The sequence below is a fragment of the Ostrea edulis genome, chromosome 7 (genome assembly GCF_947568905.1).
Source record: "Ostrea edulis chromosome 7, xbOstEdul1.1, whole genome shotgun sequence".
Taxonomy (NCBI): domain Eukaryota; kingdom Metazoa; phylum Mollusca; class Bivalvia; order Ostreida; family Ostreidae; genus Ostrea; species Ostrea edulis.
The window spans coordinates 3217252-3236658 of record NC_079170.1 but is presented as its reverse complement, the minus strand read 5'-3'; the positions used below and the strand labels follow the sequence as shown (position 1 = coordinate 3236658).

General features: G+C 36.5%; 1 protein-coding gene and 2 long non-coding RNA genes across 4 annotated transcripts in view; 1 reads left to right on the top strand and 2 right to left on the bottom strand.

Moving 5' to 3' along the window:
- Positions 1-19407, bottom strand: part of LOC130047667 (uncharacterized) — a 151431-nt gene that overhangs the window by 99799 nt on the left and 32225 nt on the right. The gene's annotated exons all lie outside the window — the stretch shown is intronic.
- LOC125655698 (uncharacterized) lies at positions 12455-15304 on the bottom strand. Of its 2 annotated transcripts, none has more exons than XR_007362833.2 (2): positions 15216-15304; positions 12455-12552 (listed from the first exon to the last, which is right to left on the bottom strand). It is a non-coding gene; the product is annotated as an uncharacterized LOC125655698 (long non-coding RNA). The 2 variants fall into 2 exon arrangements; XR_008796507.1 differs by lacking the exon at positions 15216-15304 and adding an exon at positions 14810-14938.
- On the top strand, positions 13605-16729 carry LOC130047662 (probable RING finger protein 207 homolog). The gene is made up of 2 exons (XM_056143036.1): positions 13605-13801; positions 14059-16729. The coding sequence occupies exon 2, from the start codon at positions 14089-14091 to the stop codon at positions 15745-15747; it is 1659 nt and encodes a 552-aa protein (XP_055999011.1). The 5' UTR covers positions 13605-13801; positions 14059-14088; the 3' UTR covers positions 15748-16729.

Sequence of the window (19407 nt, the reverse complement as noted above, 5' to 3'; positions counted from 1 at the left end):
TGAATATTAACGACAAACTAACAACTCAACTTTATGACAAACGGGATGATTTCAACTTCTTCATCGTCATCTTCCCATATTTATGTAGCAATATTCCATTATCATATGGAGATTATACATGTATCTCTCAACTGATGGTATACGAAAGAGCCTGATCTGCGTATGATCAGTTTTTAAATCGAGGCAGGCTACTAACAAATTGTTTTTTCAATGAACTGCTTTAGTTAAATGATATTTATTATGGGGAAATGAATATTTTTCAAATGATGTAAAGTTTAGATTTTCAGAGCAGTTCAGAAGTTTATTAAGAACTCTAACATATTTTAATCGGAAGATATCATAATTTTAAAATATGTTTAGCATTTCATGCCTGATTATGTACTTACATGAACCTAAACATATATTGTATATTCTCATAAATGTATAATATAACGAATATTATATTTTCTGTGGTACGACAATCTTTATTTGTACATGTATAACATAATATATTTTGTATACGGGAGAGGTTTTCTAAGTTGCTGGAACGTGTAAGCAATCTTTTTGTATATTTATATAATAAAATATCTTCAAAGCAAATCAAATTGTACATGTATCTCTCAACTGATGCTATAAGCAAGAGCATGATCTGCGTATGATCAGTTTTTAAATCGAAGCAGGCTAATAACAAACAAAATGATGTTACATGGGTTTCAACAGTCTCGTTTAAATTGAGGGTTTCGCAAATTCTATGATCGTTATAATGATCTAGATTGTCAATACAGCCTATTAATGGGTCAAATGCTGTCTGACGTGTTTCATATCTATTGGTAGGCCGTTCTTGGCACACTGATTAAGACTAAAGATTGATCCGTTTACCTGATCAAGGCATAGGACCTACAACGGGTTTGATCGGTCGGCAGGGGATGCTTACTCCCCCTAAGGACTTAATCCCACCTCTGGTATATCCAGAGGTCTGTGTTTGCCCAACTCTTTATTTTATATTCCTGATAGGAGGTATAAGATTGATCACTATTCATTGTCTTCACCTTTCGTATTGTAGATATTTTTCTTATCCAATCAAATAAAGACATATTGTAGATACTTTTGTAATCCAATCAAATACCCGGTAACGAGATATATTGTAGATACTTTTCTTATCCAATCAAATAAGTACATATATTGGAGATGTTATTTTAATCCAATCAAATAACGAGATATATTGTAGATACTTTTCTTATCCAATCAAACACGTTTGCGTGTCTTGTAATTCTTTATCATTCTAATATAAATGTTTTCCTTACTGGATACATACAAATTAAAAACAAAGACATCTCATTTCAATCAATGTCAGACGCCAAGTGTAGAGAAACACACTCGTTACCCATGATTCATTCTGACTATGCACGCTTTCAAGGTGGAAAATCATTATATTCTAACAAGACGCTTTTGAACCGTATGCAATAAAAATGCCAAAAAGTAGCCATATCCGATCCTAACACGAATATCCTTGTACTTTGATCTATTAACGGACCATGGTAATTCGTTATTCTAATGTCAAAAAGCGTGTTTTCTTCAATCAATCGTAAAAGCACAGTGATGACTCGATCAAAGACATGGCATTAACTCGTTCTATTTCATACCATACGACGAATGCTGGCTCAGTGCTAATCCACAGCCCTGACCAGTTTCTATACAATGCACTAATGGAATTGACAGCTAGGCAAGTGGAAACATTTATAGAAAAAGCGAAAGATTGTAAACAAACATAATGTAACAGAGTGCCCATTCTCGGAAGAATATCAATAATGTATCGGCATGTTGGAGATCATGATTGTTGAGTCGTTGACAAAGCTTTGTGATATAAAAATTGAATATATTTTGTCTCTGAAAAAAAAAATGTTTTGGAGATTTATGGAATTGGCGCCAGGATTTTATGGTTTTCATTTAAGTGTTAGTAAAAAGTACGAGTATATAATATATGTCGATGGTGGCGTTTTTAAAAGCACTAGTACATGTATCAAAGTGTGGTATATTTGTTAGAGAAATCAACTAAGCTTATTGCGGGGTATGTATGTTTGATCGGTCCTATAAAGAACCACTCAGTAACAACTTGGAAGTAAATTTGCCATTATCTTTCTCCTACCTCTACGATTTGGCGATAACACAAAAGTATATATTTCAACACCTTATAACATTGGGGAATTTAAGCGTGATGTTGGGTGCACGTTTTCATGTTGTTTGATTGCCGTTCAAATGTATGAGAAATGGAGATGTAGTCTGAATCAGGATGGTGAAGAAAAGTTCTCCACTGTCCTTTTAATTCAATATTTCTGACTATTACATACTCCTGTATGTCCTGACGTATGGAGGGAGTCTGAGCGTAGGCCATTTTGAAAATTTTAAGAGGGAATTCACAACACCAGCTGGTGTCACCACTTTGCCTGCCTTTTACAATTTTATTCACAGATCTAGCCTCTTAACGCGAAGGTTCAGTAACCGAATGCTTATTCTTCAAGTTGATCATAAATACGTTGATCCCGATTGGAATTTCGTGTATTTGTGTGCTAACGTCATGCGCAAAGAAATCGAATCGCGAGGAGGCGATCTAATTCAGAGTGATGCTTCATTTGTCGGAGTTAGTCCGTTTAAACGGTGATAACATCATATTAGTCATGATTAACTTGTAGAATGGTTATCCGATTACTGAATGCTCGTGTCTCGGCAGTTAGACCTGCGAATTAAAGTAGTTAAAGGTAGGCAAAGTAGCGAGAGCAGCTGGTGTTGGTGAATTCCCACATTTTAATACGGCCTCCGATGACTCTCTCCTGCACACGTCACAATATAACGTCAGAAGAATATCGGATTACGTCACTTCCCGTGATCTAGTTACACTGCGTCACCAGTACCTACATTGTAGCTCCACTAATACTGAGTACTCTGTTTTCCATTATAGTCTAGGATCCGGGATAGAATAGGTCCTCAGCAAGTGTGGCACGATAGACAAAGGCGACGTCTCCATATGAGTGAAATTTTCTCGAGTCTTTATTACCCAGAGGGCCCTGGAAATAGAATGTTTGTTATAGTCCATGCATAAGGAAGTAATATTCTCGAGCGAGAGGTTAAACAATATACAATCAACCATTATCTTCTAGAGGCGTTCTCGGGGATGCTGGAACATGAAGCCACTATACGGCCAACAGTTGTTCTTGAAGCACAACACACTGTTTTCAACCGGACATTTGTACGCTGTCCCCTGAACATGCAGTCAAACTGTGATTTAATCCGATATACTCAAACATTAACAGAAACATGGATTTACTTTTGAAGTCTTCCGCACTGACATAACAGTTATCAAACTTCAGTTTTCTGTAAATATACGTCGACTTCTTTTCAATTTCCTCTGGTTGCATCGAGAGGTGTTTTCTCGTGCCATGGTCGAGGATGGTATAATTTTTCGTTATCTTATATGCACTTATCTTAACCTTAACTTTCTTGATTCTATGGAACATCGATGCTATATAGCAACCATCCGTCTAAGTTAGTATATTCTGTTAAATTCGTAGAAAATGAAGTGGTTCCTGTCACTAACAACTCACCGTTCAGATACAGTATATCAATTTTATCAGTTGAACGCCATATCAACTCATTGACTCTGAATCTCCAAAGATTTGATTCATTGTGGATTTAAAAAAAATTCTGCTTTACCGGAAAAAAAATGTCAAATTAATTTGAAGTTTTAGCATTCTTCATTTCTTGATTCATTCTTTTCATTCAGTCGCTGCTGATGAACACATTCACGAATCTACAACATTTGCTTTCATTCCCAAGTCGTTTTTTTTAATGTCCGTTACCCATCCTCCTTATTTTACAAAATCAATTAACTAGTGTTTCTAATTACTGACTGGAACCAATTACTTGGAATGCTTATCCAGCAGGAGCGCACTAAATACCCCGAGTTGTTTTGTGGTGAATATTCACAATGTGAACAGACATGCTGGATCAACTCTAAAAACGTACCTAATAATTTCATTACAAAAACGGAAATATATATCAATACTGTATTTAGGACAACCACGTTATCATAAAATGAGTAGGGGTAACCTAACAATATTCACATTATTTCCTCAACAGTCTCCCTAGCTGAAGTTAACCACGGCGTATGAATAATCTTGGCCTAACCCATTAGTCGCCTTACACATGAACCGTCGAGTGTGAAATGATTAAAATGTGAATATAAGAAATTTGTTTCAGTTTTTGAAAGTATATAATATACGTGTACCTGAAGCATCGTCACACCGACATACTGAGGAATCATCATTGTCCGTGGGGGATTGACGTTCGCGGATTTCGTGGGTCACTCTTACCCACGAATTTACGTGTCCTCGAACATTTTTTAAACCAAGTAGAGTTATCTCTCCTAGTGACATCTTATCGCTTACCCACGCTTACTGGTATGTACATGTGTATGATACCGTTATGTACATGTGTATGTACCGTTATGTACATGTGTATGATACCGTTATGTATATGTGTATGGTATCGTTATGTACATGTGTATGTACCGTTATGTACCTGTGTATGTACCGTTATGTACATGTGTATGTACCGTTATGTACATGTGTATGATACCGTTATGTACATGTGTATGTACCGTTATGTACATGTGTATGTACCGTTATGTACATGTGTATGTACCGTTATGTACATGTGTATGTACCGTTATGTACATGTGTATGTACCGTTATGTACCTGTGTATGTACCGTTATGTACATGTGTATGTATCGTTATGTACATGTGTATGATACCGTTATGTACATGTGTATGTACCGTTATGTACATGTGTATGTACCGTTATGTACATGTGTATGTACCGTTATGTACATGTGTATGTATCGTTATGTACATGTGTACGGTACCGTTATGTACATGTGTATGGTACCGTTATGTACATGTGTATGTACCGTTATGTACATGTGTATGGTATCGTTATGTACATGTGTATGATACCGTTATGTACATGTGTATGTACCGTTATGAACATGTGTATGATACCGTTATGTACATGTGTATGTACCGTTATGTACATGTGTATGGTATCGTTATGTACATGTGTATGTATCGTTATGTACATGTGTACGGTACCGTTATGTACATATGTATGTACCGTTATGTACATGTGTATGGTATCGTTATGTACATGTGTATGTATCGTTATGTACATGTGTATGTACCGTTATGTACATGTGTATGGTATTGTTATGTACATGTGTATGGTATCGTTATGTACATGTGTATGTATCGTTATGTACATGTGTATGTACCGTTATGTACATGTGTATGTATCGTTATGTACATGTGTATGTACCGTTATGTACATGTGTATGTACCGTTATGTACATGTGTATGGTATCGTTATGTACATGTGTATGGTACCGTTATATACATGTGTATGGTACCGTTATGTACATGTGTATATACCGTTATGTACATGTGTATGTATCGTTATGTACATGTGTATGATACCGTTATGTACATGTGTATGTACCGTTATGTACATGTGTATGATACCGTTATGTACATGTGTATGTACCGTTATGTACATGTGTATGTATCGTTATGTACATGTGTACGGTACCGTTATGTACATGTGTATGTACCGTTATGTACATGTGTATGTATCGTTATGTACATGTGTATGTACCGTTATGTACATGTGTATGGTACCGTTATGTACATGTGTATGTACCGTTATATACATTTGTATGGTTTGTATGACATAGGTTGTCTCATTAAGGGCTAAACTATATTGATCATCTTAGATGTACACGGGTTCCATATTTTTAAAAAGTAAAAGCAAAACTTCGGAATATCCTTAGTGTACGTAAATGAAATTAAAATAGGGTGTGTCTTATACCAATATAGGGTCTGTCTTGTACCAAAATAGGGTCTGTCTTATACCAATATAGGGTGTGTCTTATACCAATATAGGGTCTGTCTTACACCAATATAGGGTCTGTCTTATACCAATATAGGGTCTGTCTTACACCAATATAGGGTCTGTCTTATACCAATATAGGGTCTGTCTTATACCAATATAGGGTCTGTCTTATACCAATATAGGGTCTGTCTTACACCAATATAGGGTGTGTCTTATACCAATATAGGGTCTGTCTTACACCAATATAGGGTCTGTCTTATACCAATATAGGGTCTGTCTTATACCAATATAGGGTCTGTCTTACACTAATTGTAATTTCGTTATAGTCTTGTTGAATGCAGGGACTTCTCCCCTTCATGTACCTGTATGTCGCATATTCAGTGTAACACTTGTGTACAAAATGTCCTTGTCAGATCCCTGCTAATTTATTTCCCTCGTATTGCTAAATAGTTTTCAATCCTTAAAAAAAACCTCCGTGTAGAAAGGGAAATACGTAGAAAATAAATTGAGTTTTGAGTTACATGAACTAAACAGAGGCACAGTCATTAGAAGAGGTCCTTATAGACCCTGATAGTCATCATTATAACGCAGCCAGCTTTTGATGAACAGTCTTACATTTCTTTAAGTTGCGTCCGTCACAAATATATACACTGGTCTTGTAATGTAAATTTCAGTGATTTATTTCTCAAGAATATCAAAATGTAGATATCTTGCAAAGTTTGATGGTAAATCGGTTATAAAATTTGTAACTTTAAATTGCATATGATGAATTTAATTACGAAGTGCAAAAAGGTCATTATTTTTGTTTTTCAATCTACTAGCATTAAACTTTTTATATCTATATTGTTAGAAGAATGATGTGCATATCTATTTTATGTAATGATTAATTTCTGTTACTGTGATGCCAACTTACAAATCGAATTTAAGTGAATCTTAAGCGCAAAAAAGTCAAGTTTAACACATTGCAGCTCAATAACAATACTATGACCCCAGTATTTCTTTTTAATTTCATAATTCTTTTTCAATGTAGAAATCAATGATATCTTCCCAAAAATTGACAATACTACAAATGTCAGGATCGAAACTCTTTAAATCAGAAATTAACTGACAACTACATACACAAATTGACTAGTTAGAGTTTAAAACAGGCTGACTAGTCACGTGACATTAAGTAACCTATCCAATAAAACGTGTACAAATATGTAAAAACACAAAATATGGCAAATTTTAAAAACATACTTTCCACCTATTTTGCCTTTGATGCTAAGTCGGATAGTTGATGACAACATGACAAAATCGCCAGTATTCACATACAAAAACGTACAACTGTGAATGTACAGTCTGTGGCTGTCAATTTTGGGTAATTATATTTTCATTGTGTTTGCCTTTGATATATCTACAAATTGTAAAGACAGCTATTTTCTCATAAATGCGCTGTAGTTGTGAACAATACGCGTATGAATTTTGATGAATGTAGTACGTCTATTTTAATTTCTGGGGTTTTAAAAGTAGAATTTCAATATCAGAAATTTTCATTTTTAAAAAAAATGCATGAGGGTTTGAACTGCGACATAATGGCATACGTCATGACGCGCGTCATTTTAAAATAAAATTAAAATTCATTTCTTGATTCAATATCCGGCTAAATGCATTTGTACCTATATGACATAGATTTCACCATAAAGTATACCTCAGGTTTTCCATATATTGAAACATAAGCAAGGGCTTGTTAAATCTATGTACATGTACTTTGTAGCCCTTAAACTAAAATTTCTACAGAAGTCATTGCAACTCTAGTTTACTAATCGTGTGTGATGATCGACATTTTCTGTAGAATTTCTGTAGAATTTCGTGTTCCGCTTTCGTGTTCAACTCCTGATAACACAGTACTGTACCATGCTCCATTAAATGTCAACCCAAGTGTATTATATCGATACATCATTCCCAAGTCAAACGTAATTATGAAACATCACTAAACGTTCTAAACGTTAAGAACAAGACAAAAAGACTTCCGGTTACAGAGAATCATACATACACAGTGTCTGTCTTTCGTGCAGGTTTAGCTTAGATTCTGATCAAGGAAGGATAACTCAATGGATGTAAACGATGAAACACGCAATGCACTTCCTTGTAAACCATCAAAGGGCACGTGAACAGTTTCAAATTCGACCTCATAAGTGCTTTCAAATCGAAAATAGTTTAATAATAAAAATAATGTATTCAAAATGTATTATATTAACATTCATGATCAAATGAAACCAACATCACGTGTATATATACAACAACAAAACAATAATTTATACCTGTATTTACAATATAAAAAAAAACAATAATATATACCTTTATTTACAACAACAAAACAATATATATCTGTCTTTACGACAACACAACAATAGTTGACTTACAAATGTATGATGGTGAAATAGAAGAACCCTTCTCCGATACTAGTGACGTAGGCGCGTCTTTCAATAATAAAAAAAAAACTGATTGAAGAAATGGAAGGAAAAAGATTGAGAGAAGAAAATTCTGAAAACACTATAATTGAGGACCCAAAGAGATTTTTAAAAATACAGAAGAAATCAAATATCTGCAAGACAGCCAACATTTCAGCTCTATTAAACGGAATACAAAATGGGGCAATGAAAATAATTCAAGGTAAGCTTTGAGCGACGCTGGGTAGAATTAGGCCATATTATGTAAATAAGTCCAAGGGCGTCGGCATAGGAGCGACGGTCACCACCCCCAATTATTTGCAAAAATAAAATGGATAAAAAAATCAAAGGCCTCAAGGGCCTGAGAGTCTACTCACTCTTCATTGTCAACTGGAATAGGTAATCTTAAAGGAGCAAGATAGTAGTACACGGATGACGAACATCGTGTGTGTGAGTTCGCATATGCACGCTTCTTTTAGCAGGATTTATATTTTAATGCATCACATCTGTGTACGGTGACTAAATTTGACTAAGTCATGGCCACTGCCATTTAAATTACATGTACATATCCAACATGGATGTGAAGAGTCATTGCTAACTGATGATTGTGCTAAACAACCCATGATGTACAAATGCTAAGAATTGGAGGAAAATCATTATGTAGTCATATAGTACTTTATATCACAACAGAAAACCCTCAAATAAGCACCACAGTGGTTGTAAGAAGATACCATCCAACCAAAAAGTTCAGCAAATCAATTCCTTAAACTTTACTCAATGTTACAATGACTATGCAGTTGACATCTGTAAGAAACATTGCTGTTTTTACTGTACTCACTATCCATGCATATTTTTAGAGTTTATTCATCAACTAGTCATATAATGCTACCATCAAAACAATGAAGAAAACAAGAAATGTTTGTCAAACAATACAAACATACAACAATACCCCCACTCCCAACGTGGTGCAGAATTGTAAACGGTTATACACATGCATCATTTAATTGATATTAGTACCAAACCAATGCAAGTCAAGATGTTGAGTGGATAATATCTTCCTATGTCCAGAATGGACTGACCCTTGGCCTTTGACCATGTGATCTAAGATAGATAGGAGTCATCTATTCCATAGGATGTACCAGTGTACCAAGTTTGGTGTCAGTCAAGCTACTGATTCTTTAAATATAGGAGACAATATATTACTATGTCCAGTTTGACTCTTGATCTTTAACCATGTGACCTAACAATCAATAGGGGTCATCTACTTCTTAAGATGTACCAGTGTTCCAAGTTTGATGTCCGTCAAGCAAAGGGTTCTCGAGATATTGAGTGAATAGTATATTCCTATGTCCATTTTTACCCTTGACCTTTAACCATATGACCTTAGAATCATAAGGGGTCATCTACTTCTTAGGATGTACCAGTGTACCAAGTTTGATGTCTGTCAAAAAAAGGGTTCTCAAGATATTGAATGGACAGTATTTTCCTATGTCCAGAATGGACTGACTTTTCACCTTTCGACCTAAAAACCAATAGGGGTCCTCTTCTACTTATAACCAACCAACATTTGAAATATCATAACGATCAAGTGAATGGTTCCCAAGAGCGAACATGTGGTCTGCCGACCGACAAGTACGAAGCACACCCCCTCCTTTTCTTCTTTGAAAGGGGGCATAAGTAATTGTTTACAAAATCTCATATATATACCGTCGGATGAATTTAGAAATATGACTGAAATGGGTTTCCGTACTTCGGAAAACGTAAATATTGACTATTACAATGACATTAATGGAATTCCATAATTCTTCAAAAAAAAACAAAAACAATCGGAATAGTACATTACAGTGGCGGATTTAGAGGGGGCACAGCCGGCGCCCCCCCCCCTCCCCTAAAATTTTCAAATTTAAGGTAAATCGCGGTATCTTGTTTCGGAAAATGTACTAAACGATAAAAGAAGCAATATTTCCTTCCACTCCCGGAGAAATAAATGACAAAATCTTTTGATTTCTTTAATTACTTTATTGGGAGAACTTCATTTAAAAAAAAAAAACTTAAAATTTTGGTCATTTTATTAATTTCACCTTCACAAAATGATAGAAAATAGTACAAATGACTAAATAGGAGAAATATTTCAAGCCACATAAAATCTGTAAAATTCGGGAGCTTCGCCCCCTGGACCCCCACGAGGACTTCACCCTGGACCATCTGCCTCAAAAGTGGTGCCCCCGTAACAGCAATTCCTGGATCCGCCCCTGCATTATGCTTATTAATTAACCCTAACCCACTTTTTAATTATTTTTTTTTTATGTAAAGGAACACATTATAGATATCACTAAAGGTTTTTGACTCATTTTGTTTTAATCAATGCAATGTGCACTTATAATTTTTCGCCGCGTTGTTTACCTATCTAAAACCGTAAAATTGTTTTTAAAAAAATTATCTTACACTCTGTAACTAATCATTATGAAACAGTCAATTAAAATATTTCATCGTGCAATTTTTAAAACTGCCATGATATTATGATACCGTGACTAGCACATGTTTTGTACGTGTACGCGTCCTTTGTCACTTGATTTTGTCAGATTTCTTCATGTTGCACGTTTTTCTTAAGCCTGGGAATATGCGATTACTTCCGAGTTTTAACTTTCCTTTTGCAGTAAACGACTGATGTACTTACCCATCTAAATGCGGCGAAATTTTAGAGGGTTACGTTTGAATTCTTCATTTAATAACAATTAAATTACTGGCTTTAATTTTTGATTTGTTTATAATTACGGGGGGAGGGGGGTGGGCTCGTTATATCGCACCTTGGTGCATCATTTTTCGAAGCTTGGGTGATGTTATATATATATGAACTTTAAACAAAGAAAATCTCGAGTCTGTTAAAACTTTATTGCTACAAACTCTCGTGCTCACTATCTTTAGTTTCTTTAAACGTATTGAGGGGACTCATTTAAATTACATTGTTATAAGAATGTCAACATACATGCATGATTTGTCTTTAAAACTTAATGAAGCTGTTCAAAAAGCAAATGAACAATTTTTGAAGATCTTTGTGCGCGGGATTAATTTGCTGTCGGTGTAAGAATATACAGAAAGTTTGTGATACACGATGAATCCGCACGCCGTTGATAAATTCGCGAGCCGACTTAAAAACCAAAATTTGAGAAAAATTTTAACGGCGCTATCTGATCATTGGAGCGGCGAGTATTATGGTAATCGGAAAGAGGGCTCAGTGTAAAGTTATTCAAGGGAATGCACAAATTATCCAAAACTCGCGATGAGCAAAACTTTGTCCAATATAGTCTCGGCTAATAATAATGATAATCTATTAAGTGATAGTGAGAAATTTAATAAGTGTGTCAGGCACCCACTCTATGAATCTGTCTACTTCAACCAACAGACGGGAAGCGTTCCTTCGGCCCCTAATTTGAGGCTGATCGACAATTCTTTTTTTTTTTTAATATACGCATGTCCCAAACTGTGTACCTTGCAGTAAAGCAGCGAAAACTGCAATTGCTGTCGATTTCTGCTGGCGGCCGACATGCGTGTAAATTACTCCGCGGATCTGCAGCTTTTTCTATTTCGACTCTGTTGTTAATACATTTCACGGAAACAGACATTTTTTTAATTTGCAATTGAATTACAAGCATTTAACATACAAATTGTTTTCTTCGTGGAGAAACGAATGTAAAAACCGAATTGCAAACTCTTTTAAAACAAAGTTAGCGATTCGGTTTTTATATTCATTTCTCCATGAACAAAATAATTTATATATTCAATCCTATAATGATTTTACACACAACAGACATTTCCACAAAATATGTCCGGTTTAGGATTGTAAACTTTTTTGGTTTTTAATTTATAAAGCATTATCCCGATCATCCTGTTTTCCGAGAGATGGGTGTGATATTGTACGTGTTGGTTTCGGAGGATCGTTGGTTTCGCTGACTATATATAAACCTCCAAAATACAATAACAAGCATTATATTGTGATTTTTCTTCAATAAATCACTGGAAGAATTTTTTTAAAAAATTTTGCTGTATTTTACTATTTCAACAAAAACTAAAATATTCAGGAAATAAAACTCGAACACCTAATGTAGAGTAACCTCGCATGCGTGAGTGCAACAGAAGTTTAATTATAATATACACATGTACATATACATCTGGAGGCTCATTTTCCCACTCAACTCATTCTACAATAGAAAACAAAATATGTTAACAACATGTACATTGATATACAAAATAATGCGTAACGTATTTCATGGCATTCTCTCACCAGAGAGCACATTACGCAAGCTTCTCCTGGACGTTAAAATACGGGTAATTTACATGTCCTTTATCTGTACACAGGTGAGCGATTTATTGTAAATGTCTGTCAGGAAAATATAGCTTGCATAACGCTCCCTCTGGTGAGATAACGATTCCATACCCTTACAAACAATTACATGTACTAATAAAAAATTTGAGATGTGAGGTTGTGTGTTTAAAGGTGGAGAAACGTTGAATTTCATTAAATAGGCACATGTCATTTTTTTCACAGTGAGGGGGGGGGGGGCAGATCGGAGGGGAAATAGTAAAAATAAAATAAAAATTATTTCCTCAAAAAAAAAAAAAAATAATCCCGCCTACCCAATCCTTAATTGATTCATCAACTAAAACGGCCTAAACATTAAATGGGGGAGAGGGGGGTCATCTTTTGATACATGAATTCAATTCAAAACTTTAACTACTAAATATATATAATGTACTATCAAGAAGAGCATAAAATTAACATTAACATAAGAAGCTGTCAAACACTGAACTTTTATTCTTGTCCCTTAATATGTTTATAAATATATGCATGTTTTATTTTTGATGCTTTGAAGTAAAATATACATAAAAAAGTTAATATCGCAATTTACGTGCATGAGTAAAATATTTCACAAATGTAGTTAATGGCCCTTTACAAAGCGCCCTGTAATGTAGAACTATAAGCCACAGGTCTTCAGATATGAGATGGAAACAGAGGTCCCGTGTCATGGTGGGCGTTGTCAAAATAAAGAACTCTCACTGTTACGAGTCAAACGGGGACCCACTGAATGACACCCCCCCCCTCTCCTCCCCAGTGTCGTCAAGTTGACCTTGCAAATTTTTCTTTTGTACCTTAAACACAATATTATTTGTGTGCACGGGGCGTAATTACAATAAGTATAATTAAAGAAAGCAGTTATTCATTGTATACATATTTGATTGCATTTTATTTTTTATGAAAGGAAATTCTATCTTCTGACGGAAATGTTGACACAGCTACCCAACGTGATTCAGGTCAAAACAAGTTTTAAAACTATTTACTCAAGCGATAACACGTAGATAGTGTATACAGGCTGACACGCCGCACAGGTATTTAATTCTCAGGACTAGACGGAAGGTCGAAAGAACAGGGAGGCCATGTTGGATTTTAAGGTGAGACAAAATTATATATACGCATTCTGACATTGTAGTGTTAGTAGTATCGATATTTCTGTGATTAATGAGATAGATCTGATCACTTAACCTGTGATCAACGGAATCGATCTGCTCACTTCGTTACTAATTTCATAAAATTTCATTTGAAATATCAAATTTAATGACCACAGTGTTACATATCATGCTATAATTCTAGCTTCTCAATTGTTTTGACCTGTTAACGTCTCTAATTAAGATTCTTTTTTTATTGACAGTAAACTTTTCGTGTGATCCCGCCATCAGAAATGCATCCCCGGCGCAGTGCTCAGGAAGTCCTACTGTGTGACCTCTGTGAAACTGTCCCCCTACAGAGTCACTGTGAACTTTGTAATATAAATCTCTGTGTTAACTGTGCAGTAAAGCATCTCTCAGACTCGTCTAAAAGACACAATGTCGTGCCGTTTTTACAGAGAAAGGTTACCCCTAACTACCCAAAATGTCCGAAACACCCCGAAAAACACTGCGAACTTCACTGCGAGGAATGTAACATTCCTGTCTGTATTACCTGCGTCTCCTCAGGTAAACACAAAGGTCACGATATGTCAGATATTTTGGAAAAACTCAGCGCTAAAACAGAAAGTTTACAAAAAGATCTAAAAGAACTCGAGACAAGAATTTACCCGCGATATGAAGAAATGGCCTCCCATGTGCAAACTGAAAAAGCCGAGTTAGAAACGAAATACGGGAAACTGACCACAATTGCTGACCAACAAGGAGAAATCCTACACCGGGAGATTACCGCCATTGTCAACCGACGGAAATCCGCCATTGCGGAGATGAAAACTAAACATCTGGACGCACTAAATAAAAATACAGAAGAAATCACACAGAAAATGGCGGAACTCAAACAGATCATGTCCGACTTGAAATCAATCCTAAAATTAAATGACGTCTCCTTAACCTCTACTTATAAATCTAGGAATTCCCAATTTAGAACATTACTGCCTAAAGTCCGAGTTACAGTACCGAGTTTCTCTCCTCAGAAAATAAACAAAGATCAGCTCAATGAAATGTTTGGTTCTCTGCCGCCATTATCCATTAACACAGAACATGGCGACACAATGAAGTCAGCAGAAGCTGTATCGTCTCCTCCAGTCAAACCACTGCTTGATGAGCCGCGCGTCACCGCCACCATATACACTGGGTATGACGATCTATTCAGTGTTAGCTGTCTGAGTGAAGATCAAGTCTGGACACGCGAGGATAACGAAACCATGAAGCTGCTCAACCTCCAGAGTAAACTACTGACATCAATAAAAACCAAGTCAGGGGGAATACCAGAGGACATAGCAGTGACACGGGACGGAGATCTTGTTTATACTGACTATAGTAATAACACCGTGAACTTAATTAAGAATAAACAGATACAGACCGTGATCACACTACAGGGGTGGATACCTGGCTATGTCTGCTGTACCGCGGGTAACGACCTCCTGGTTACCATGGTCAGTGATGATTACAAACAATCCAAAGTCGTGCGTTACTCCGGCTCCACAGAGAAACAAAGCATTCAGTTTGATGATCAGGGTCGTCCTCTCTACTCATCTGGTGGTATTATCTATAAATACCTCAGTGAGAACAAGAACCTGGATATCTGTGTGGCTGACTGTGGAGCTAGTGCAGTAGTGGTGGTCAATCAGTCAGGAAAACTCCGCTTTAGATACACTGGTCATCCCTCTAATACCAAGCAATCATTTTATCCATTCGGCATCACTACAGACAGCCAGAGTCGCATCCTGACAGCAGAGAATCACCGTATCCACATCCTAGATCAGGACGGACAGTTCCTCCGTTACATTCACTGTGATTTAAAGTCTCCTCACGGTTTATGTGTGGACATCAGAGACAACCTCTTTGTGGCTGAGCGTGTCACTGCTAAAGTGAAGAAAATCCAGTATCTATAAACACAGTGTTAATTACACAGCTCTACAGTGTTAATTACATCTACCAACACAGTGTTAATTACATGTCTAATCACAGAGTAACTTACAGCACTGTGTTAATTACATCTGCTTGTTAATTACAGTCCTGTGTACATAACAACCCTATGTTAATTACAATCCTGTGTAAAATACAGTCCTGTGTTAATTACAGTCCTGTGTACATTAGGGTTCTGTGTTAATTACAGCCCTGTGTTAATTACAGCCCCGTGTTAATTACAGCCCCGTGTTAATTACAGCCCTGTGTTAGTTACAGTCCTCTGTTTGTGATGTGTAACATTATTTTGTTTGGGGGGGGCAATAATGGACACAAGTTTTATACGGGGATATTTAGGGTCACATTTTTGAAATTCTTCATCTCAACAACAGCAGGGTCATGTTAATATGTAAACACGTTCAGATATTGCAGGTAATTCACTTAAACAAATCATTTTCAAGTGTAGCAGGTGTGCGGATTTAAGTGTTCATTATCTTGCGACTATATCCGGGGAGGGGGGCATATTGTCCTGTCCTGTATGTCTGCCCCCTACTTTAACATTGCTACATGTGTACTAACTTTTGAACTGTGGGTCAAATGCCTCTCATATTTCATATATCAGTATCCTATACAACAAGACCTTCCTAATAGTTTTTAACCCTGTGACCTTAACTGTAATTAGAGTTTGACTTTTTATTAAGAATACCAAACTCAAGCAGTATCTCCTGAACTATTTCAATACAGCGTTTGGATTTTGTAGATAGATTCCTTATGACAGAACCTTACATCTTACACCATTTTCTTTGACTTTGCAGTCTTGACCTTAAAGTTTGACTTATCTTTCAAAACTTGAGCTGAAACTTGAACCTTGCTGCTCATCACTTTTGAATTGTGAGTGATAGGTCTTTCATTTTTCATATCTGCTTCTTGTGACAAAACATGTTTACGTATCAAAGTTTTTAAACTTGTGACTTCAGAGTTTGACCAACTTTTAAGAAAACCTCATCAAGATCATATCTTTGGAACTATTTAAGCTGGCGTTTTCATATTTTGTATATGAAATACGTTATGACAAGACCCTTTGATAAGATGATATTGTGACAAGGCCGTTCCTTTCCTACCTTGTCACAATAAAGGACGAGGCCTTTCCTTTCCTACCGATCCCGTGGGGATCCGGGTTAGAATAGGTCCTCAGTACCCCTTGCTTGACGTAGAAGGCGACTAAATGGGGCGGTCCTTCGGATGAGACCGCAAAAACCGAGGTCCCCTGTCACAGCAGGTGTGGCACGACAAAGACCCCTCCTTGCTCAAAGGCCAAAAGCACCAAGCATAGGCCTAAATTCTGCAGCCCTTCATCGGCAGTGGTGACGTCTCCATACCAGTGAGATATTCTCAAGAGGGACGTTTAACAATATTCAATCAATCCTTTCCTACCAAAGTTGTTGACCTTGTAACCTTAACCTTGATCTTGACCTACTTGTAGAAAATCTTATTTAAGGCAATATTTCCTTAAATATTTAGGGAGGTCTTTAATACTTCATATACAGATTCCTTGTGGGAAAACCTTTCATCTCATACCATGACCTTTGACCTTGTATCAAGGTTATGTAGTGCTCATTTTGGGCTATGTTGGGATCACAATATGGGGTTAATTTTTTTTACGTTGAAATAAAGGTTGAAAACAAATCTTTTTCAAGATCCCAACAGCAGAATAAGAGGGTTTACCTTGATTCAGGTGAGCATTGTTGCCTATGAGGCTCTTGTATTTGTGACTGATGAATTACTAGTACTTTTAAGCATGACATTTTAACTTGGCCCGAGGCTGGTTCCATGTTACTCAGTTGGATGCGCACCTGACTATAGATTCTGAGAGCACCTGACTAGAGATTCTGAGAGCACCTGACTATAGATTCTGAGAGCACCGGACCAGATATTCTGAGAGCACCTAACTAGAGATTCTGAGAGCAACGGACCAGAGATTTTGAGAGCACCTGACTAGAGATTCTGAGAGCATCTGACCAGAGATTCTGAGAGCACCTGACTAGAGATTTTGAAAACACCGGACTAGAGATTCTGAGAGCACTTGACTAGAGTTTCTAATAGCACCTGACTAGATATTCTGGGACCCTGGGTTTGACTTCCAATCTAGTCCATTGCATTTTCTATAGCAAACAGCTATGTCTACAAATATTCATGGAAAATTAAGCTGTCCTACAACAAAAAATAATCCCATACTTGAAAAGTAAGTCTGGATCCTTTAAGGGGTATTTATGTCTTCCCTCTTCCCGGGGGAGAAGTATTATTTTTGTACAAAGTTATAGTGGATCTGAGGGGTGGAGAGTGTAAACTAGTTTGTGTACATATCTCCTCCTATATGGCTTATCGGAGTTCATTATGTCTTTGTTCCTGCCCATGCTTGCTCCTTCATACCATGCTGTACATAAAAGGAGGTTTCATTTGATGCAACTCCAATTTGGGGAGCTGGGGAGTTATTTGTTTTTCATAAAAACAACTTCTATTAAACAGGCTTCTACACAACAAATTTGCTTTCATTTTAAATCACGTGATTCAAGATTTCTGAGTCAGCATAAAGAACCCTATCAATTCCGGATGATTTGGTTTTGTACACTTAAACTTTGATCATCCATTATGACCCCATCAACCCCCCCCCCCCCTCCCGATATAACAATGATTTGAAAATACTTCAATTTTAATACCTTGGGATGCTTGTATATTAGTACGAGTATTCATAACCCTGCTGTCAGAGTTATAAAGATATTCCCTATGCTGTCTGACGTGTTTCATACCGATTGTTAGTCCGTTCTTGGCACACTGATTTTGACTACAGATAACTCTGTTTACAAGATCAGGACATCAGGCTCACGGCCAATATGACTGGTCGACAGGGGATGCTTACCCCTTCTAGGCATCTGATACCATCCCTGGTGTGTCCAAGGGTCCGTGTTTGCCCAACTATCTATTTTGTATTACTTATAGGAGTTATGAGATTGATCACTGTTCGTTATCTACGCCTTTCCTATAATCCCTATGTAACACTTTGATTCCCTATTGTGATCTCACCCTATCCCCAGGGGCAAAAATTTGAACAAATTTGAATTTGCTCTTCCCGGAAATGCTTGCACATTAACATATAGTAATCATGACCCTGTTTTTCTTAAGAAGATTGTTAAATATGTATCCTATATATCTCCCTTTAAAACTTAGATCCCTTATCGTGGCCCCATCCTACCTCCAGAAGCAAAGATTGGGAGAAACTTTAAACTACATTACCTGGGGATAATTGTATATCAAAGTATTCATGACCCTGATGTAAGATTATTAAAGATATTTCCTATACATTCCTATGTAAAACTCTGATTCCCTATAGTGGCCTCACCTTACCCCTAGCAACCTTAATTTGAACAAACTTGAATCTGTACTGCCTGGGAATGAATGCTTGCATATCAATATGATTTCTATTATGACCCTTTTGTTCCCTGAGAATTTTTAATGCTTTATCCTATGCATCACCATGTAAACTTTGATCACCCATTGTGACCCCATTTTACCCATTTGAGACAAGTTTGGCTGATATTAGAGCTGTGGTACATGCTTGAGAAGAAGTCGAAAATGTTGAAAGAAAGTTA

What these genes read in the sequence shown, in the direction of transcription:
- LOC130047662 (XM_056143036.1), top strand. Translation starts at nt 14,089, where the DNA reads ATGCATCCCCGGCGCAGTGCTCAGGAAGTCCTACTGTGTGACCTCTGT.